At 44.3% G+C, this 21,870-nt stretch overlaps 1 protein-coding gene across 3 annotated transcripts in view; it reads left to right on the top strand.

Annotated features, from left to right (window-relative positions):
- Positions 1-10,747, top strand: part of EIF4G2 (eukaryotic translation initiation factor 4 gamma 2) — an 11,735-nt gene extending 988 nt beyond the window's left edge. Inside the window, exons 2-22 of one of the 3 annotated variants that reach the window (XM_021718192.1) lie at positions 622-748; positions 1,189-1,254; positions 1,842-1,982; positions 2,869-2,971; positions 3,517-3,648; positions 3,737-3,803; positions 3,896-4,047; positions 4,421-4,531; positions 4,704-4,787; positions 4,875-4,973; positions 5,206-5,347; positions 5,437-5,597; positions 6,251-6,364; positions 6,904-7,029; positions 7,186-7,290; positions 7,383-7,598; positions 7,682-7,940; positions 8,272-8,476; positions 8,577-8,788; positions 8,876-8,997; positions 9,917-10,744. In XM_021718192.1, coding sequence (XP_021573867.1) covers positions 3,964-4,047; positions 4,421-4,531; positions 4,704-4,787; positions 4,875-4,973; positions 5,206-5,347; positions 5,437-5,597; positions 6,251-6,364; positions 6,904-7,029; positions 7,186-7,290; positions 7,383-7,598; positions 7,682-7,940; positions 8,272-8,476; positions 8,577-8,788; positions 8,876-8,997; positions 9,917-9,982 — 2,106 coding nt within the window. In that variant the 5' untranslated portion in view covers positions 622-748; positions 1,189-1,254; positions 1,842-1,982; ... (2 more) ...; positions 3,737-3,803; positions 3,896-3,963 and the 3' untranslated portion in view covers positions 9,983-10,744. Of the gene's footprint in view, positions 1-618; positions 749-1,185; positions 1,255-1,841; positions 1,983-2,868; positions 2,972-3,516; positions 3,649-3,736; positions 3,804-3,895; positions 4,048-4,420; positions 4,532-4,703; positions 4,788-4,874; positions 4,974-5,205; positions 5,348-5,436; positions 5,598-6,250; positions 6,365-6,903; positions 7,030-7,185; positions 7,291-7,382; positions 7,599-7,681; positions 7,941-8,271; positions 8,477-8,576; positions 8,789-8,875; positions 8,998-9,916 lie in introns of those variants that run through there. The other 2 variants (XM_008069290.1, XM_008069291.2) reach the window with 2 other exon arrangements.
- Positions 10,748-21,870: the final 11,123 nt, after the last annotated feature.

Raw genomic sequence — 21,870 nt, 5'->3', positions numbered from 1 at the left:
GCGGGGGCGGCCTCCGCCGCTCCTCCCGGCCCCGGGCCTCGGGGCGGCCGTCGGGAGCGTGTCCCCGCCGGGCCTGGGTGGGAGGACTCCGCCGCTCTTTGTTCCCAGGAAGGGAAAACGGGGCGGAGGTTCCTGCTGCCATGTTGTGGGCCTGGCTTTCCGCCTGCGGGTGCCCGCGGCCCCCGGGAGGGCCCCCAGGATGGGCGGTGAGGCCCCCGGGCGTCTTCGGGAGGCCTCGGCCCGCCGGCCTCGCCGTTGGTTGGGGCAGACATTTTCCACCGAAGGGGGCCCTGTCGGCAAGGGCGGAGAGTGTGGCTGCTTCAGAAGAGGCGTTCTTGCAGTTTGGGTGGATCGTGTGCTTCTGCGAAGGCTCTTTGCGTCCTGGAACCCCGGGCACTTGGCGAGTGGCTGAGGGACATGCTTTGTTGTCGGTTTGTGTTTTGAGTACGTTCTAGTTTCGTCTTTCCTGGGCTGCAGTGCAGTAAAGTTCAGTCACTCGCGGCGCCGGGGTCTGGAATAAGTTGCAACTGAGTGATCCGTATGGTTGTGTACAGTTGCACAGATTGTGCAGTGGATGTGCACGTTGGCAGCGTCTAATTTCGGTGCTCTTTTTCATTCCAGGTTTTTCAGTTCTCCCATCCCCTCCCCTCCCCACCCCATCCATTAATATTATTCTTTTGAAGATTCTTCGTTGTCAAGCCGCCAAAGTGGAGAGTGCGATTGCAGAAGGGGGTGCTTCTCGTTTCAGGTATGTGGAGATTTATTTGGGAGGGATTCTTTTGAAGAGGCCAGTCCCAAAAAAGAGTCGCCACACCAAATAATTCGGACTTAACAGGCTGCAATTTTAACTTTAAAAGTTTTTAAATTTTCATTGGCAGTCTTAAAACAATTGCCATCTGAAGGATACGTGTGATTAATCATTTGGCTTTCCTTGAGGCCCAAGTTGGGTCTTCGTTTCTGGTGTAAAAGTATAGGCCGGGTGCTCAAGCCTGTAATCCCAGCACTTTGGGAGGCTGAAGAGGGAGGATTGCTTGAGGCTAGGAGTTCCAGACTAGTCTGGGCAACATCCTGAGATTCTATCTCTACAGGGAAAAAAAAAAAAACACAAAATGGAGAGAGCTCTGTTAACTTATTTTTCAGTGTGACATAATAGGGGTGTAGTAAAAAAGATTTTTTTCTTGTAAGCAGTGCTTCTTCGGGCGGAGGAGGAAGTAGGGGTGCACCTCAGCACTATCCCAAGACTGCTGGCAACAGGTATGGGAAATGAGTCAAAACAATAAGTTCTGTAAACAAGCAGTAGATTTAAGAATCTTTCCTGTATGACAGTCTGATTGGGGCAGTAGACAACAAGTTTTCATCTTAGGGGCATGGTTTCTGTTGGACATCATAAATACAGATAGCAACTCCTCATCATTCCTTAGCCAAATTATCTCATATGAGAGAGTTATTTTTTTGCTCCTTGGGTTGTTTTTACTGTGGTTACTTTTGAAATCAGCAGTTACTACTTCTTCTAATTGGTATCAGTAATGTGGTCATAAGACCTAAAGTAAAGTATTCTTAAGATGTGGTTCTTGGACCCAAAACATTGGCATTACCTGGAAATATTTAGTAGACATGCAAATTATTTGGCCCACCCCAAACCTACTAAAGCAGAAACTAGAGGTGATTCTGGTGCACACTGCTGTTTGAGAACTGTTGGCCTCAAGCTGGCTTTGCGGTGGGGGGAGTTGAGAAAACCTAAATTCATTTTCTGTTTTAAAGACTTTTTGAATAGTATGGCATTTTAGCATGTAACTGGATGCCATGTCTTAAAAGTATTTTTGCGATTTTCTGTTAACCAGCGAGTTCCTGGGGAAAACCCCAGGGCAAAACGCTCAGAAATGGATTCCTGCACGAAGCACTAGACGAGATGACAACTCCGCAGCAAACAACTCCGCAAATGAAAAAGAACGACATGATGCAATCTTCAGGAAAGTAAGAGGGTAAGTTTCAAGGTATCTTTTATTAAATGGTGGGAAGACGTAGGGATTCGCTGTGTTTGTCTGGTGTGTGTGTTACACTATTCAGAAGGCAAGGTTAGCCGGGCTCGGTGGCTCAGCCTATAATCCCGCGCCTTGGGAGGCTGAGATGAGTGGATTGCCTGAGCCCGCGGGTTTGAGACCCGCCTGGGCAACTTGATGAGACCTCATCTCTACAATAGATCAAAAAATTAGCTGGGCGTGGTAGCGCGCGCCTGTAATTCCAGCTGCTTGGAAGGCTGAGGCGGAAGGATCGCTGGAGCCCAGCAGGTCGAGACTGCGGTGACTAGGAGCGACCACTGTACTCCAGTCTGGGCCACTGAGTGAGACTCCAACTCAAAAAAAAAAAAAAAAAACACGGTTCATGCCCAAAGAATTTATTTTAATGAAAGCTAATAATGTTTACAGGTTTTGGAGGAGGGGGTGTTTTTTTACGAATTGTCGTAAACAGAAGCAGCATGTCATTTTGGAACTGACAGTTGCTTTTAACCATTGGGTTATAATCCACAAGACTTGTACTGGCATTTCCCTTAGTTTGGTGTATAACCCAGTGAATGATAGTCTTAGCTCGTGGTCTAGCCTTGACAGTGAAGTCCTTGCACTCCAAGCTTTGAGAAAGTGAGAAAGGCCTCTTGTCACACAGCTAGGAACCCCCCTCTCCCAAGCTGGTACAGATAATTATAATTAGCAAAATAATAGGTTTATTTCAACATCCATTTGGTTAGATGAATAAGACGACATTTTCTTGATATTAAAAGGAGCAAGTAGCAGAAAAATCAATGTAACTTAAAGATTTTTCAATTCAAATTCCGCGTTAGCTAACACTTAAAATGTAATTCCTTTTCCCCAGCATACTAAATAAGCTTACTCCTGAAAAGTTTGACAAGCTATGCCTTGAGCTCCTCAATGTGGGTGTAGAGTCCAAACTCATCCTCAAAGGGGTCATACTGCTGGTAAGTTTTAAACATTGGCTTAACCTAAGGGAGAGGGAGCTGTTTAACAAACTCAAGATGTTTTGCTTACACTTCCATTGTTGCTTAAAATTGCTGAGGTGTGAGCTAGATATGTATATATTTGTGAATTCTGATAGTGACCTTAATAGTGTCAGGTTTGAGAGTTGAATTTTAAGTTCATACTGTGCTTGGAAAGTTAAGTGGGGGCTCTAGCAAGCTGTTTTTCTTTTTGTGGAAAACATCTTATTTTGGTCTCAGAAATGAGCTGTATGCTAGTTAATAAAAGACTTAAAAGTTTTGATATACAAGGTATTTTGTAACTCCCAGGGTAGGCAGGTATGTGACTAGATGAGATCTGTATAACTGGACTTTCTTGGTACAATGTAATAGCTAACATTTAGTGATTGGATAAGATTCCACAACACACTACAGAGAGGTGTTTGTATTCCTAAATTGCACATAAGACATAGGAAAGTACTTTGTCAGAGTTGTTAAGAAATCTTTCATGAAACTTAATGGTGGGTGGGTTTTTTTTTTTTTGGTAGATTGTGGACAAAGCCCTAGAAGAGCCAAAGTATAGCTCACTGTATGCTCAGCTATGTCTGCGATTGGCAGAAGATGCACCAAACTTTGATGGCCCAGCAGCAGAGGGTCAACCAGGACAGAAGCAAAGCACCGTAAGTGGCAGTTCTTGTTGCTTATTTTAAAGTTGACTTGAAAAGTTTCCTTATTAAAGCCTGACGAATATCCTGTGTTTCCAAACAGACATTCAGACGCCTCTTAATTTCCAAATTACAAGATGAATTTGAAAACCGAACTAGAAATGTTGATGGTAAGAATTCTGTTTTGTACTAAGTAGTACTGTACATCCTCAGCCTGATTCTGTGTGTTGACTTTATCCTTGGTATTTTTTTTTTTTTTTAGTCTATGATAAGCGTGAAAATCCCCTCCTCCCCGAGGAGGAGGAACAGAGAGCCATTGCTAAGATCAAGATGTTGGGGAACATCAAATTCATTGGAGAGCTTGGCAAGCTTGATCTTATTCACGAATCTATCCTTCATAAGTGCATCAAAACAGTAAGTATAACTAGGAAATTTAGGCTTAAACCAATGTAATCAGTGGGTACATCCTTATTTTGGGGAATTGAGTCAGTTATTCATATGAGAGCATGGTTGGCCAATTAAATATGGATGGCCAGCAAAACTTACTTAAATGTAAGACAGTGTGTAATATGAAGGTATGTGATGTATTTTGCCAAGTAGGGGTAGAACTGTTGACCCACTTATGTTAAAAATTGCCTCATTTAGAGGGATTTCTTCATTGTCAACCGATAGCACTATACTGGGTTCTGTAGAAACTGTGAATGAGTCAATGCAAACATTAAAAGTACTACATCAAAACCAGAGTAGCTGAGGTTTTGTCAACATGTGGCATTTCATTCTTTGGTAGCTTTTGGAAAAGAAGAAGAGAGTCCAACTCAAAGATATGGGAGAGGATTTGGAGTGCCTCTGTCAGATAATGAGGACAGTGGGACCTAGATTAGACCATGAACGAGCCAAGGTATGTATGTTGCTAATAGAAGTGATACAAGTTGTTTTGTCTTTATTTAAATCTGGTGACTTATTTTTGTGACATTATAGGGGATTACCATGTTTAGTCATTAACCTTGGTTATGATACAGAAGTCATCAATTGTACACATTACATGCTTTTTTTTTTTTTTTTTTAATTAGTCCTTAATGGATCAGTACTTTGCCCGAATGTGTTCCTTGATGTTAAGTAAGGAATTGCCAGCAAGGATTCGTTTCCTGCTGCAGGTAAAACTGGTTTCTTTAAATAAATTGGTAAGCAGAGTTTTTATTTAGGAATATTTAATAAAATTGCTATTTATTTTTAAATTGAAGGATACCGTAGAGTTGCGAGAACACCGTTGGGTTCCTCGCAAGGCTTTTCTTGACAATGGACCAAAGACGATCAATCAAATCCGTCAAGATGCAGTAAAAGTAAGATAGAGATTTTTTTGTGTTTGTATTAATAGTACAGGGGACCGCACTTAACACTTTACTTGTGTCTGTCTCATCTCGTGGTGGACCTTAATGATTTTAGTCCTTTGTGTGCCAGTTTTGGAAGAAGTTATTTACAGAAATAATATAGTCTTATATTCTAAAAGTTATTGTTTTTCCCCGTGTGTGAATTTTAGACTAAAGTAAATGCTAATTTATTTCATTTCTGCAGGATCTAGGAGTATTTATTCCTGCTCCTATGGCTCAAGGGATGAGAAGTGATTTCTTTCTGGAGGGACCGTTTATGCCACCCAGGATGAAAATGGATAGGGACCCACTTGGAGGACTTGCTGATATGTTTGGACAGATGCCAGGTAATTGGAAACAGTGGTCTGGTTAAACTAAAAAGTCAGTTTAACTTTATTAGTAGAGTTTTGAGAGTTGTGTGTGTGTATATTTTAAGGTAGCGGAATTGGTACTGGTCCAGGAGTTATCCAGGATAGATTTTCACCCACCATGGGACGTCATCGTTCAAATCAACTTTTCAATGGCCATGGGGGACACATCATGCCTCCCACACAGTCGCAGTTTGGAGAGATGGGAGGCAAGTTTATGAAAAGCCAGGTAAGTATGCATTCAGGTGTGTTTAGGCAATAAGTGTTAAATTCTACAATGTATGTGATTTCATCTTGCTTAAAAACTGCTTAGGGAGCCGGGCTCGGTGGCTCAGCCTGTAATCCCGCGCCTTTGGGAGGCTGAGGTGAGTGGATTGCCTGAGCCCGCGGGTTCGAGACCCGCCTGGGCAGCGAGACCTCATCTCTACAATAAATCGAAAAATCAGCCGGGCGTGGTAGCACGTGCCTGTAATTCTGGCTACTCGGAAGGCTGAGGCGGAAGGATCGCCGGAGCCCAGCATGTCGAGGCTGCGGTGGCCGGGAGCGGCCACTGCACTCCAGTCTGGGCAGCCGAGTGAGACTCCAACTCAGGAAAAAAAAAAAAACTGCTTAGGGTGTTGTCTGTGTGTGTTTCTGAACCACATATCTGTGACAGTTATTTCAAACTGAGTGAAATGCTCATCCTTAAGATTAGTAAAGTATTAGTAAAATCACATCACTTTGACAGTTAGGCTAGACTTTTATTCTTCCCTGTTTCATCTTTTTCTTTCTCTGGACAAATTCAGTTAAGCTTTCCTTATGGCTTGGCTCATCCTTTTTGGTGCTTGATTACTATAATTTGTGGACCCCTTTTTATCTAGACTTTCTCCTTTTCTGAAATAGGGGCTAAGCCAGCTCTACCATAACCAGAGTCAGGGACTCTTATCCCAGCTGCAAGGACAGTCGAAGGATATGCCACCTCGGTTTTCTAAGAAAGGACAGCTTAATGCAGACGAGGTACATTTGCCTATGTTACTTGTATACCATAGTTTGTCAATTCAGAAACTTATTGCCCGATGATTATAAAAAGACGCGTTATTAAGAGGACTTATGCTGGAGTTCTTTACCTTTTTCTTTTCTATATTTCTTTTTCTTTCTTTGGATGTCCAGCGTCCTATGAGCGAAGATTATGAGATATGAGGGCAAGTCTCAAAGTCTTTAGTTAGAGCAAGGAAAATGGTTGTCAAGATACTGTTGTGGTTTCCTTGTGATCAGGAAAATTTAATAAGAAAAGCGTTTTTAAGCTCTAGTAAAATTTGCCTTTTATTTGAGTATTTTAGTTTGAGAGTTCATATATTAAATGTGAGATTTATAAGTTTTATTCTTATGTGGATCAGATCTTTAACTTCTTGCCAGTAACTTTCTTAGTTTTTAGAAAAACTTGTATTTCTGCCCTAGATTCTATCATCTTTGTGTAGAATTAATTTTAGGATGTTACGATGTTAACATTTATTAGCCAGCTGCATGCTTATTTGGACATCTGTTTTCAATTCCAGATTAGTCTGAGGCCTGCTCAGTCTTTCCTAATGAATAAAAATCAAGTGCCAAAACTTCAGCCCCAGATAACTATGATTCCTCCTAGTGCACAACCACCACGCACTCAAACACCACCTCTGGGACAGGTATGGGCCATAGTGTGACAACAGTTTCTATTGCAGTGCTTTCTAAGAATGTCTGAGGACTATTTTCTAAATTGTGTGTTTTCTTCCCTCTAACTTCACATGTTTCTTTATTTTTAAAAAATTAATATTCATACCTGTGACATTTCTTGTTCTTAGACACCTCAACTTGGTCTCAAAACTAATCCACCACTTATCCAGGAAAAGCCTGCTAAAACGAGCAAAAAGCCACCACCATCGAAGGAAGAACTACTTAAACTAACTGTAAGTTTCAAATAATCCCATTTTAGTCTAATTTTTGGAGTATATTTGGGATAGAGAAAACATTGAAGATACTCGGATTGTGTTTTCTGCAGGAAACTGTTGTGACTGAATATCTGAATAGTGGAAATGCAAATGAGGCTGTCAATGGTGTAAGAGAAATGAGGGCTCCTAAACACTTTCTTCCTGAGATGTTAAGCAAAGTGATCATCCTGTCACTAGATAGAAGCGATGAAGATAAAGAAAAAGCAAGTTCTTTGATCAGTTTACTCAAGCAGGAAGGGATAGCCACAAGTGACAACTTCATGCAGGTAGGAACATTTTATTGATTCTGATAGAAAACTCTTACCATTCCAATTTAAAAACTAATAGACTGTCATGTATTCTTTCTAAGGCTTTCCTGAATGTTTTGGACCAGTGCCCCAAACTGGAGGTTGACATCCCCTTGGTGAAATCGTATTTAGCACAGTTTGCAGCTCGTGCCATCATTTCAGAGCTGGTGAGCATTTCAGAACTAGCTCAACCACTAGAAAGTGGCACCCATTTTCCTCTCTTCTTACTTTGTCTTCAGCAATTAGCTAAATTACAAGACCGAGAATGGTTAACAGAACTCTTTCAACAAAGCAAGGTCAATATGCAGAAAATGCTCCCAGGTAAGAAAAAACTGACTTTTTAAAAATTGCTATTACATAATATATGTAGAGATTTCTAGTATCGTGAGTGAATTCAGATAGGTCTCGTCCACCTTTTCAAAAAGAAGAGATTTGACACTTTGTCAAGTGGGAGCAGAAAAAAAAGATTATTATTTAATAACTACTTCTGTTTGATCCATATATTGCGAGGTTTTATTCACCGGGTTGGTTCTTTATTCTGTTATATGAATCTTGTACACTAGGGAAATCATTTGTAAAGCTGTGCTCTCTAGACAGGCCAACTGGGTAAAGGTACTGTTGTTTGATGATGCAAATGGCTTTGTCTCTTCAGAAATTGATCAGAATAAGGACCGCATGTTGGAGATTTTGGAAGGAAAGGGACTAAGTTTCTTATTCCCACTCCTCAAATTGGAGAAGGAACTGTTGAAGCAAATAAAGTTGGATCCAGCCCCTCAAACCATATATAAATGGATTAAAGATAACATCTCTCCCAAACTTCATGTAGATAAAGGATTTGTGAACATCTTAATGACTAGGTAAGATGAGTGGTCTCCTACATAACAGCAATTTTTTTTTAAGCAGAAATAAAGCTAGAAAACTCACTCTTGGGACCTAACAAGGCCTCTTTGTGTCCAGCTTCTTACAGTACATTTCTAGTGAAGTAAACCCACCCAGCGATGAAACAGATTCTTCCTCTGCTCCTTCCAAAGAACAGTTAGAGCAGGAAAAACAACTGCTTCTTTCTTTCAAACCAGTAATGCAGAAATTTCTCCATGATCACGTTGATCTACAAGTCAGTGCCCTGTATGCTCTTCAGGTGCACTGCTATAACAGCAACTTCCCAAAAGGTAAGGGGACTGCTGTCAGGGGAGTGGTGAGTGTGGGTTGTTTCTTAAACAGCACACTGAATAATGAGACTGCATTTTGACTTTTAGGCATGTTACTCCGCTTTTTTGTGCACTTCTATGACATGGAAATTATTGAAGAAGAAGCTTTCTTGGCTTGGAAAGAAGATATAACCCAAGAGTTTCCGGGGAAAGGCAAGGCTTTGTTCCAGGTATATTTTCTGTTAAAATTTTGGTCTGCTTAATTGTTTTTGTAGTATTTCAAATGAAGAGCCTTTTTTAACTGAAATATAGGTGAGGTAGTCCTATTAGTAGTTTTGTCTTCACTCATGTATAACATCCCATACTGTTTGAAGCTATGGTTAAGTAGGTGTAGGTAGCAGCAAAATGAGGTAGATCTATGAAATGAAATCATACTTCACACCTAGTGGTGTGTAAGGTATTAGAGGTAGCTAACAATTTTTTTTAGGAGTATAGCTACTTACACAGAGTGATTGTTCAAGTTTGAATTTAAGCTTTTTTTTTTTTTTTTTTTTTACTTTAGGAGTTTGCTTCTGATTTCTCAGTTTGATTTCTTTTTTTTCATCTTATTGACAGATAACCAGGGGAAGAAAATACACACAAGGGCATTCTCAGATCGCATTGTTCATTAATCACCTGAAGAGTAGTTTAAATTAGGTTTCAGGCCCAAACCCAAAGATTCTGATTTAGTAGGTGTGAGGTACACAATGCAGATGATTGTCATACTAGTTTTCCAGGGGGATCAGGCCTTGAGAAACATTGGCCCCGCAGCATCTTACCTTTACTTCTTAGATTTATAAACTAGTTAACAAGGGTCATCAATGCAGGATTTATCTTTAACCCTGTGTTACCCAAAATCCAAGTACTATACCACTTATTATATAACTTAAGGATAATACACAGTATGTTTTCAGCATATTGTGAAAGTGGTTTCACATTATAAAAGTGTATGTGGTACAACCTTTTGGTTGGTACAACCTTTTGTCCTTGAATGTGGTATAAAATTTTGTCCTTGGATGAGTTTCTAGTTGTATCCTGAATCAACACTTCTACTTCGAGTTTTATCTTGTGTAAGTACTACTTATTCTAAGTTACAAATCTAATTTACAGGTAAATCAGTGGCTAACCTGGCTAGAAACTGCTGAAGAAGAAGAATCAGAGGAAGAAGCTGACTAAAGAACCAGCCAAAGCCTTAAATTGTGCAAAACATACTGTTGCTATGATGTAACTGCATTTGACCTAACCACTGCGAAAATTCATTCCGCTGTAATGTTTTCACAATATTTAAAGCAGAAGCACGTCAGTTAGGATTTTCCTTCTGCATAAGGTTTTTTGTAGTGTAATGTCTTAATCATAGTCTACCATCAAATATTTTAGGAGTATCCTTAATGTTTAGATAGTATATTAGCAGCATGCAATAATTACATCCTAAGTTCTCAAGCAGAGGCAGTCTATTGCAAGGACCTTCTTTGCTGCCCGTTATCATAGGCTGTTTTAAGTTAGAAAACTGAATAGCAACACTGAATACTGTAGAAATGCACTTTGCTCAGTCATACTTGAGTTGTTGCAATATTTGATTATCCATTTGGTTGTTACAGAAAAACTCTTAACTGTAATTGATGGTTGTTGCCGTAATAGTATATTGCCTGTATTTCTACCTCTAGTAATGGGCTTTATGTGCTAGATTTTAATATCCTTGAGCCTGGGCAAGTGCACAAGTCTTTTTAAAAGAAACATGGTTTACTTGCACAAAACTGATCAGTTTTGAGAGATCGTTAATGCCCTTGAAGTGGTTTTTGTGGGTGTGAAACAAATGGTGAGAATTTGAATTGGTCCCTCCTATTATAGTATTGAAATTAAGTCTACTTAATTTATCAAGTCATGTTCATGCCCTGATTTTATATACTTGTATCTATCAATAAACATTGTGATACTTGATGTGGTTATATATGACTGTAAATAGGATCCACAATTTAAGGAGAATTGGTAGCTTTTTTTTTTTTTTTTGAGGTATAGGAGACCCATCTTAGTTTCAGTACTTAGTTTGACAATTTAAAAGTTCCTCATTCCCTTTTTATGTTGAGACCCAAGATTTAAGTTTACTCTTCCATTCGGGTCAGGTTACTGGAAATAACCAACATAAACTAGTCAGGACAAAGATAAGACTCATGAATTTGGAGAAACATTGCTACACATAGCAGCTAAAATTTGGTGGTGTTTATCTTTTGTCAAACTGAAATATATGCTGTTCTCTAGGCAGCCACAGCAATCCTGGGCTCATGCAGCTAGCATAGGCTTGGATGGGGCTCTTGAGAAAGTGTGCTGCCGGAGACCGGGTCAATGGCTTTGGCACCCAAGAGCAAGCCTGCTGGTGCCTTGTGGAGACCCTCTTGGCGGGCAGTAGTCATACTGCTGAGCCTGACAAAATCATGAATGGCAGAAGCAGCTCTACCTGCTCATGCTCCAAGAAGGGGCAGTGGGCAGAAGTCCTGTTGGAGCCGGGGAAGATATACCTTCCTGCATTAACAGCACTCCACTGAAATCTTAACAAGTTTTACAGCTTTTGGTGGGGATCTCAAGTATAGCAGAATTAAAGCTTAAGCAGAGACTTTGTGTAAACCTATTTTATAGGTGAAAGCAATTGTAAGTTGTTCTAACCCAGCGCCTAACCCAAAGGTGGGGGAGGTAGTATGTGGTTAGTGAGGTGGATTGGCCCTTCAGTTCAGCTTACTGCCAGAATCCTCCCAGTCCAGCTGGGGTATCGGCCTAAAAGAAGTCAGAACTAAGCCTGGTGTGCAGTGATTTGTCATTGCTTGCAGACGTCCTCCTACCCCATACACTCGAGCAACTCACATAACCCATAGAGTAATATATTTAATACTGGAAGACCAAAGGCAAAGAGAATAAGGCTGCTGTCTTCTAGAGATGCTGAACGGTATTTTGCAGGCTGCCATACTAGGAACAAAAGTATTGGGATGTATCTTGCATGAATGACCTGTAATGTTAATGTTTTTAATATGAGCGTACATTATAAATAGTGGTTTTTTGGGGGGGTTTTTTGAGACGAGGTCTGACTGTTGCCCAGGCTGGTCTTGAGCTCTCGGCCTCTTAAGTGCTGGGATTACAGGTATGAGCCACTATGCCTGGCTGTGATTTATCTCAAAAATAAAATTGCTTCTCTTTGCTGCCCCCAATTTTTTTCTTTTTAGATACTATAAAGCTCTGAAAGATTTGTCTATGATACTCATTTAACCCTTTTCTCTAAACTTCTCAGGGTTCAGGCCGCCCTCCCTTGCTTCCCCTACACCAAAACTTTTCTCAAGGTCATTAATAAAACAATACTATATCATTTGATTGTCCTGTAGGCACATTTGGCAGTTCTCACTTTTAGGCAGGACATGTCAGTTTTCTTTCTGCCTCCCTATATCTTCTGTCTTCACTGGGAAATGCCTGATCTCCTAAAACACCTTTTTAATTTCTGTCACAACCTGCATCCAATCAAATCCTGTTGTCAGCATTGCTGACAATGTAGAAACTGAGCAATTGGCTAGCATGGTGTCTCACCCCAGCACTTTAGGGCCAAGGCAGGAGGACTGCTTGAGCCCAGAAGTTGGAGCACAGCCTGGGCAACATAGCAAGACCCAGAGGTGGTGGCATATGCTTGTGGTACCAGCACCTCAGGAGGCCGACGTGAAAGGATAGCGTAAGCCCAGAGGTTGAGGCTGTGGTGAGCCATGATTGTGCCACTGCACTCCAGCCTGGGCGACAGACTGATGACAAGAGAGTATGCCTCTAAAACGCCACACTCATTTCTTAACTGGTCTCCCTTAGTTCTTGGTCTCCGTTTAGTCCCAGCACTACAGGCAGCACTTGGCTCAAAACCCCACCACAGGGCTTTCTGCCTAGAGTTTAAAGTCAAAACAATCTGCTGTCCAGGCCCTGTGTGTGATCAGTACCCCTTCCTGTCTTTGCCCTACACTCTGATCTCATTTCCTACTATTGGTTCTTGCTAGTTCTGCTGCCACCACAATGGCCCCTTTGCTTTTCCTGGGACAAGCCAAGCAGCCTCTACCGTGGAGGTTTTTGTTTTTACTTTTGGAGAGACCATGTCTCTCCCCCAGGCTGGAGTTCAGTGGCTTGATCACAAATCACTGCAGCCTTCAACTCCTGGGCACAAGCAATCCTTCCATCTCAGCCTCCCAAGTAGCTGGAATTACAGGCATATGCCACTGTGCTTGGCTAAATTTTGTGTGTGTGAGACGGGATCTCTGCTGATTTTCTGTCCGTAGTTCTCCCTGGGTAATTGGATAACTGGTGCCCTCTCCCCCCTTCCTCAGGCATTGGCTCCAGTGTCACTTTTATTAATAAATTCCTCATTGTCAACCCTATTTAAGGATATAACCTTATTCTTGCAATCACATGGGGCAGAAAATAAGCATATAACCGTAGCTACAATTCTGCTTTTTGTATCTCCCGTGTCATATGACAAACTAAATTTATATGTAACTCACTCCAGAATGTAAAGAGCGTGACATGTAACTGTTTCCTGCTGTATCCCCAGCCCCTAGAGTAGCATCTCACACCCAGCAGTCACTCAAATATTTGTTGAACCAAATTGTGAGTTAGCAACATGACCCTAAACGCCAGGGTGTGGACATGGAAGTGGTAGAAACTCAGACTGAGTTCTAGGTCTAGGGTCAATGTCTACCACTTAATAGCAATGTGATCTTAAGTAAGATACTTCATTTCTCCGAGTCTTTAGACAAGGAGGCTAATACTTGAGACTTGCCAGGAGAGCTAGACAGTCATACGGGAAAGTCACCAGGGACCGTGTCGCCTGGAGTCGTCCTTCGATAGATGTGAATGTTTCCCCTCCTTGGTCGTTCTTCCAAGAGTCCTCTGCAGAACTGCTCCCATCTCTGGGCTCCCAAGATCACCAGCTCAGGCTAATGGGTATGATCTCAGCCTTAACTGGTGGGTCAAAAGCATCCACCAGCTGACGATTCCCTCTTCGTCGGTTTGTTTTCCTCGGGCTTCTCCTAGGTTTCTTTGCAAGACCTCTTTCATAGCCTGGACTCTGAATCTCACTGTTTGACTTTCCTGTGACTGTCACTCGCTCCTGTGGCTCCAACTACCAGCTACGTGCTGAGGACATCTATATCTTGAGTCCAAACCTTTTTCCGAATGTCAAGTGCAACACATCCAACCAGCCCCTGGACGTTGGATCTGAATGTGCCACAAGCACTTCAAGCTCAACATCCATCCGAGCCCACATTCCCTCCTTCCCTAAGTGTGAATGATGCCCCCATCCAAGCCGCGAGTCAGCCTTGACTTCTGCACCTCCCTCTCAGATACCCTCCACCTTCGAGCCGCTTTACCTCTGCTTATAGCTATTGAAGTGGCTTATGTCTCTCCACGGCCACCACCCTCGTCCAAGCACCATCATCTCACGCCTGAGTCACTGCGACTGCTCCCCCAAAGGTCTCCCTTCCCCCTTGCTCTTCTTCCAGTCCATTCTCCACACTGCAGTCCAAGTGGTCTCTCTCAAAAGTCTGGTTCTTCCTCCACCCTCAAATGGCTCCCAAATTCCCTCAGAATAAAGTTCAGACTCCTTAATCTAACAAGCACGGTCCTGCTGTTTGCTGCTTTTATGTCTCTCTTCATGATGCCATTCTCTCTGCCTGAAACATTGCAGTCCATGCAGTCCACACCTCTTCACACCGTCACCTAGCTCTTCCTTCAGGTATGGTCCGTCTTGGGAGGCTGGTCTTTCTCTACCACAGCTGAATTAGGACTTGGTACCAATCAGGGTCCTTGGATGCAAAGAGAAACTTAATCTGGACAAAGCAGAAAAGAAGTATATGGGAGCTCCACTTATGGACCCCGCAGGAAACCCTGAGAACCAGGTTCAGAAATGGACAGGGCCCAAGGGAAGCTGGGTGGCTTGAACCACGGAGCTGCCCCCGCCCACAGCTCAGTGCGTTCCCCAGTGATGCCAGGCCCGAGTCCAGGGCTCCAGGCAGAAACCCACAGTTAGCAGAGCTGGATCGCACGTCCATCCCTTGCCGCCTTGACTTCCTTCAGCAGAGCCGGCGTCTGGTGTTTGGGGCCCCTGTTGTGGCAAGCAGGCCTGAACTCCCGCCAGGGCTTACAGTGTAGAACAATGCTTCAGAAGGGATTGGGGTGGACAGCCCCCCCAAACAACTGTCCACTCTGAGGTCCCCTTTGCTTCACTTCCCCATCTGGACACTTTCTGCACTGCCTGGTGGTCACCTGCCTACTGCCTGCTTTTCCACTGTCCTGAGAAGAGTGCCAAGAGGCTGGGGAGTGTGTCTTAATCACTGCTCTATTCCTATTCCCATGCAACAATGAGTCCAGGTTTTGCGGATTCTAAATTTCACACAGTTGTAATGTGGGGGAGATCTCTAAGGAAAATAATACGAAATTAGGTTCAGGGTCCAAAAAGAATCCTGTGTAAGAGGTTAGCCTTGAAACTTGAACTTCACTGACTCCATGGTAACTCTGAGGGAGTGTTTAGAGTTGATACAATACATTGTGATAATTTTTGTGCCCATCCTTCCCCCGCCCACTAGACACAAACTAAAAACAGGGTAGTGAGACCTCATCTCTACAATAAATCAAAAAATCAGCTGGGCGTGGTAGTGTGCGCCTGCAATTCCAGCTACTCGGAAGGCTGAGGCGGAAGGACCGCTGGAGCCCAGCAGGTCGAGGCTGTGGTGGCCGGGAGTGGCCACTGCACTCCAGTCTGGGCGACTGAGTGAGACTCCAACTCAAAAAAAAACAAAAAAACAGGGTAGTTATCAATAAGTGAAACCAGGCTGTGTGGCGTGCCTCTGCAGTCCCAGCTACGGGGAGGCTGAGGCAGGAGGATCTCTTGAGCCCAGGAGTTGGAGGCTGTGGTAAGCTACGCTGGCACCACTACACTTCAACCTGGGCGTCCGAGCAAGACCCTGTCTCTAAATATAAAAACATAAATACATAAATAAAAATGTTCAAACATCGTTGAAACGACTTGAGTTTTTCTGCTCATGGGTGACTGCCTCAGCTTCCCCCTTTCTAGATTCTTCCAGTCCAACTACAAAAGGCCCCATTCCCCCATGTTGAACTGCTGGGTCCAGGTGTGCGTGCAAAAGTGAGCGCTTCCTCTGTGCCAGCCTGTTCTGGGGCTGGGGACACAGCCTCGAGGAAGCCTCAGTCTCTTCCTTCCAGTGGAAAGAGGTGGTAGGGCAAGGTGACAGGGCTGTACAGAGGGGTGACAAGGAGCATGTGAGTGACAGGAGCAAATGCCCTGGGGAATCAAAACCGGGGGCCCCAGAAAGAGTAGGGCCTTCAGGTGCGTGGTGGGAGGCTTTCATGCTGGGTGACCCCCTGCCTTCGCTTTCCCCGGCCCCACAGAGCCCCCATTGCCCCTCCACTCTACACCAAGGCCAGAGTCCATTGGCAGCTCAGCCTGGGGGACTCCAGGCCCCTGTCACAAGGGGGCTGCGGGTCAGCTGTGGCTGTCAGTCGCCCCTTGGGCCAGGAGGACGCTAGTGTGCAAAGTTCTTTCCCACATGCTGTCCCACTGGCTTGAGGCCGTTTTCCAAGCAGAGCCCTCCAAGGGAAACCAAGGGTTCTGGACGAGGAGACACGAGCACATAGCAGAGAGGAGCAGACACAGGATACCAAAGTCATAGGCTGCCCAGACCCACAGTCCTGCTGCGTCCCCAGCACCCGGGTAGTGCAGGGACATGGGCTGCAGTAGCCCGCAGATCAGCAATGCTGTCCCTCCTCCCAGGAGACCACCCCCAAGGCAGGGGACGAGGCTCTTGACCGGTGCACCCGAGAGTTCAGAAAGACCTACCTATGGGTCAAGCCTGTGGAGAGGGAGAGTGTTGCCCTCGGCTGGGTCTCCCGTTGACAGTGATGACACAACCATGAGACTGACAAGCACTGAATCCCCCAGCGCTGCTCAGGTCACCTGCAAAAAGAACAGCAGGGTCGACAGAGCCCGAGTCCCAGTGTCCCCACGTGCCAGCTGCGAGAACGGGGCCAGTCACCCCGCCTCTCTGCACTTCGTTTGACTTTTCTGTGAAACGACTCTTGGGCTGCCCACTCCTTTGGATTGCATGGAGAAACCAGATAGACAGGGACCGAATGACCGTGCTGGACAACTGGGGACTGTCCCGCAAGCCCAGGCGGTCTCACAAATATTGATTGAGTATCTACTGTGCTATTCCAGTGCTGGAGATGTAACGGCAATGAGACAAAGTTTTCTGGAGCAAATGTTCTGGGTGGCAAGAGAGAGGGACACTCAATAAATACACATACAGGGTCAGCTAGTAAGACGCGCTCTGTGCAGAGACATAAAGCAGAATTGGGGACGGAGAGTGGTGTGGATGCTAGTGAGATAGGGTGCGCAGGGACGGTCCTATGAGGAAGTGGCCTGTCAGGAAAGATCTAAGTAATGTGAGTGAAGGAGGTGGCGACCCAGAGGAAGAACACTCCAGGCAACGGGAAAGCCAAGTCAGGACCCAGATGGGAATGCATGTGGGCCATCTGACGAGGCCGGTGTGGCCAAGCAGAAGGTAAGAGGGCCTGAGGCAGAGAGCTAGTCAGACCTCAAAAAACCTTTGTTTTGTTTTGTTTTGTTTTGTTTTGAGACAGTGTCTTGCTCTGTCACCCAGACTGTAGTGCAGTCACACAGTCACATCTCACTGCAGCCTTGAATTCCTAGGCACCAGTGATCCCCCTGCTTTAGCCTCCCAGGTAGCTGGGACTACAGATGTGTACCACCATATCTGGCTAGTTTTTTTTTCTTTTTCTTTTTTTGTAGAGATGTGGGTCTTGTTATGTGGCCCAGGCTGGTCTGGAACTCCTGACCACAAGTGATCCTCCCACCTTGGCCTCCCAAAGTGCTGAGATTATAGGCATGAGCCTCTAAGACCTTTGATTTTTATGCTACTTGGAACAGGCTGCATTTGGAGGAGTGCTATTATTATTTGTTAATATTAGTTCCTCATTAAGGTCACCCAGTGCCTGCCCTGCATTCTTGATATGCTATTACATATCATTATGCTTATTAAGGATTTAGTATATCCCAGGTTGTACTAGGCACATTATTATTATTATTATTATTATTATTATTATTTGACTTGGAGTCTTACTCTGTCACCAGGCTGGAACGCATGATCACAGCCACCGCAGCTTCAACCCACTGGACTCAGGTGATTCTTCTACCTCAGCCACCCAAGTAGCTGGAACTATAAGCGCACATTACCATGCCCAGCTAGTTTTTGTGATTTATTGCAGAGACAAGGTCTCACCATGTTGCCCAGGCTGGTTTCGAACTCTTGGGCTCAGGCAATCCTCTCACCTCCACCTCCCAAAGTGCTGGGATTACAGGCGTGAGGCACCGTGCACGGCTGCACTAGGCACATTAGATTAATCATCCCTTTTAATCTACCTGACATCCTTGAGGCAGGCACTTCACTAGATCCATTTTACTGATGAGGAAATTGAGGCTCAGAGATGCTAAGCACTTTGCCCAAGATTTTTCATTTATTTGGCAAGTAACTACTAACATCTTCTGCACTCTCTTTCAAACTGCTAGGTCAGGCCTACTAAGTCATGGGTTGGTGGTTCAAACCCTGCACTATAACTCAAGAGCTAAGACTCAGGCTGGATTTTGTGCTCCTTTAACCCCAGCACCTTTGGAGGCTGAGGCAGGAGGATTGCTTGAGCACAGGAGCTCAAGACCAGCCTGGGAAACATAGCGAGACCTCGTCTCTACAAAAAAACTTAAAAATGTAGCCAGGTATGGTGGCACATGCCTCTAGTCTCAGCTACTAGGGAGGCTGAGGCAGAAAGATCACCTGAGCCCAGGAACTTGAGGTTGTGATGAACCATGATCATGCCACTGCACTCCAGTCTGGGCGACATAGTAAGACCCCAACTCAAAAAAAAAGAGCTGGAGCTTATAACCAGTACACTAAAATGCATGCTGTAGGGAGAGAAAGTGAAACACCCATCTCAGTGGCAGTGAGCTCCCCATACCTGGAAGCATGTAACGAGAGCTGAATAAACACAGAGTGGCAGGCACCTCTGAGGGTTGGGCCCCAGGACCTGAGGAGAGGCATAATCAGCCCCCAAGCCCCTCTGTTATGGGTCAAATTATGTCCTCCCCTTCCCACCCTTGAAGATATGCTGAAGTCCTAACTCCAGGGACCTGTGATGGCAGCCTTATTTGGAATCAGGGTCTTTACAGATGTAATCAAGTTAGGATAGAGTCTTCAGGGCTGAAGTCAACACGTTGGTGACCTTATAAGAGAAGCAACACACCAGGGAGAATGCCATCTGATGACAGGCAGAGATTGGAGTGGTGTCTCTGCAGGCCAAGGGCCACCAGTCTTGCCAGCAACACCAGAAACTGGGAGAGAGATGTGGGCAGTCTCCCCAGGGTTTTGCTGACATCTGGACTTCTCACTTTTAGCCCCTGAACAGTGAGAGAGTGCGTTTCTATGGGTTAAGTCTCTCAGCTCATGGCACTTTGCCCTGGGAAGCAAACACGCCACCCCCACCCCTGGCACTGTCACCTCCATCCAGGGCCACCATGCCCTCTAGCCCTCTCCCTTTCTCCTCCCCAGAACCCACGAGCGGCTCCATAACTCAGCTGGGTGCAAGTAAGGTAAGGGCTTGGATGAAGCAGCACATGAATGAATGCATGCATGCATGCATGAACGAATGAATGAGCAGTGGAGTTCTATTTAGTTTTGAGAAAAATTATTTGAAGAAAATTATTGTGGAACGGCCCCCAGCCACGGCTGGGTGGCCTCGGGCCTGAGGCCACATGGACAACCTCACGCTGGGTCGGTGGGTAACGGCAGAGGCCAGAAGAGTTGCAGGTTCCGGGAGACATGAGCTACAGGCTTGATAAGTACAGGATCCGTCCAAGTTAAAGCAGGCAGCATTTCTTTTCTTTTCTTTTCTTTTTTTTTAGTTGGAGTCTCACTCTGTTGCCCAGGCTGGAGTGCAGTGCCATGCTCACGGCCACTGCAGCCTCGACCTGCTGGGCTCAGATGACCCTTCTGCCTCAGTCTTCCAAGTAGCTGGAACTACAGGCACGTGCCACCATGCCTGGCTAATTTTCTGGCTTATTGTAGAGATGCGATCTCGCCAAGTTGCCTAGACTGGTCTCGAACCCATGGGCTCAGGCAATCCTCTCACCTTGGCCTCCCAAAGTGCTGGGATTATAGATATGAGCCAACACACCCAGCCTGCAGCATTTCTTTCAGATGTGTTTATTGCATAGCAAGAATGACTACCTTTTTACCTGGCACCATCTGTTTCCTCACCACCCACTGCCTGACCATGAAGTCAGTGCCTCTTAGGTTTCTGTCATGGCAGCACCCCGCCTCCAGAAATGGGCACACAGGAGATTGGAAACCAATGGGCATGAGTGTGGCTGCCACCAGGTGGACCAGAGATCTCCACCAAAAGGCTGCACCCTGCTACCAAGGCCAGAGAGCGGCCAGGGAAGGCCAAGTGCAGGGATTCCTCAGAACGGTGGAAGGAGCTCAGCCCAGCCTTGCCGAATATGTATTGCAGAGGAATCTGGGCATTTTAACCATACTTAGAAGTGCTAGAAGATGCAAGCCAGAAAGAAGATTCCAGTTTTGGTTTAGAATCCTTCATGTAACAGCAAATGTAAGTCTCTTATGGTGTGGGTTTGGGCACCCACCTGTTCCCACCTGTTCATATAGCAGCCTAGTGTTCTCTGCTGGGGAGATTTTGTCCTCTCATTCAGGTAATCCCACAGTCCTCTGTGCGAGAGCCAGGAGAATTCGCATCACTTCAAAACAGCCTCAAAATCATTACTACTCACCACAGTCTCCTTTCAAATGTATCTTGCTGGAGAGGGAGATCAATTGCACTATTTAAAAGTTTAAAAAATTCTGTATCACACTAACTGTGGGGCTTGGGAACCCATCACGGCTTATGAAATCATATCCAGATGTAATCCCACTGTTTTACTTTTCTATAGTTTTGTGGATGTATCCAGGGCTGCTTGCATACATGTGCTTTTTAATTAAAATGCTTATTTTTATATTTAAAAAAAGAGAAAAGATTGAACTAAATGTCCACTTTAGAAAATTAGGGAATTGACCAGGCGTGTTGGCTCACACCTGTAATCCTAACACTTTGGGAGGCCAAGGCAGGAAGATTATTTGAACTTAGGAGTTCAAGACCAACCTGGGCAAAATAGTGAGATACTGTCTCCATTTTTAAAAACATAAATAGTGAGAACTCATCTGCATAAAAAGTTAAAAATTAGCCAGAAGTGGTAGAGTGTGCCTGCAGTCCCAGCTGCTCAGGAGGCTGAGGTAGGAGGATCACCTGAGCCCAGGAGGTTGAGGCTGTGGTGAACCATGATCACTCTAGCCTGGGTGACAGAGTGAGACCCTGACTAAAAAATAAATAAATTTAGAAAATAAAATCAAGCCAAAAGAAAATATATAAAGTTAATGATGTTTCCATAATTCGAGGTGGGGTGATTTTCTAAGCATGCTATCAAGGGAAGTTTCAGATTTTATGGGACCTGCGGTTTACATCATTTGGATGACTCCTCTTAAGAAAAAGAAAAAAAATTATAAATAAATAAAATTATAACTAGGTATAACAAAATTATAAATAGAATATTAGGTACAGGCCTTGGATGAGGCCCAAGCAAGTAAGCAGCCCTGATGCCGAAGCTTTTTTAATTTCATGGAAAATCTGCCTCTGTGTGAAAAAAAAATACAGAAATCATAAAGGAAAATGTTGCTGGATTTGTCTATTAATCTGTTTGATTCGAAATGCTAAAAAGGAAAAAGAAAAATATTTGCTGTACATACAACAAAGGGTTAACCCCCCAAAATTGTTAAAAATCAATGGGGAAAAATGGCTTATCTTTATAAACCCTGACAATACTATTCTTAGAACAGTTCTGGGACGTTGTTATCCCAATTTAAACAGTAGGAATCAAAGCTAAGGCGGTGAAGCCATGGTTCAAAGTCACAGAGTTA

Source organism: Carlito syrichta, unplaced genomic scaffold (assembly GCF_000164805.1).
Source record: "Carlito syrichta isolate Samal-C Ts95f unplaced genomic scaffold, Tarsius_syrichta-2.0.1 Scaffold311906, whole genome shotgun sequence".
Lineage (NCBI taxonomy): Eukaryota > Metazoa > Chordata > Mammalia > Primates > Tarsiidae > Carlito > Carlito syrichta.
This window is presented reverse-complemented; position numbering and strand designations above follow the sequence as displayed.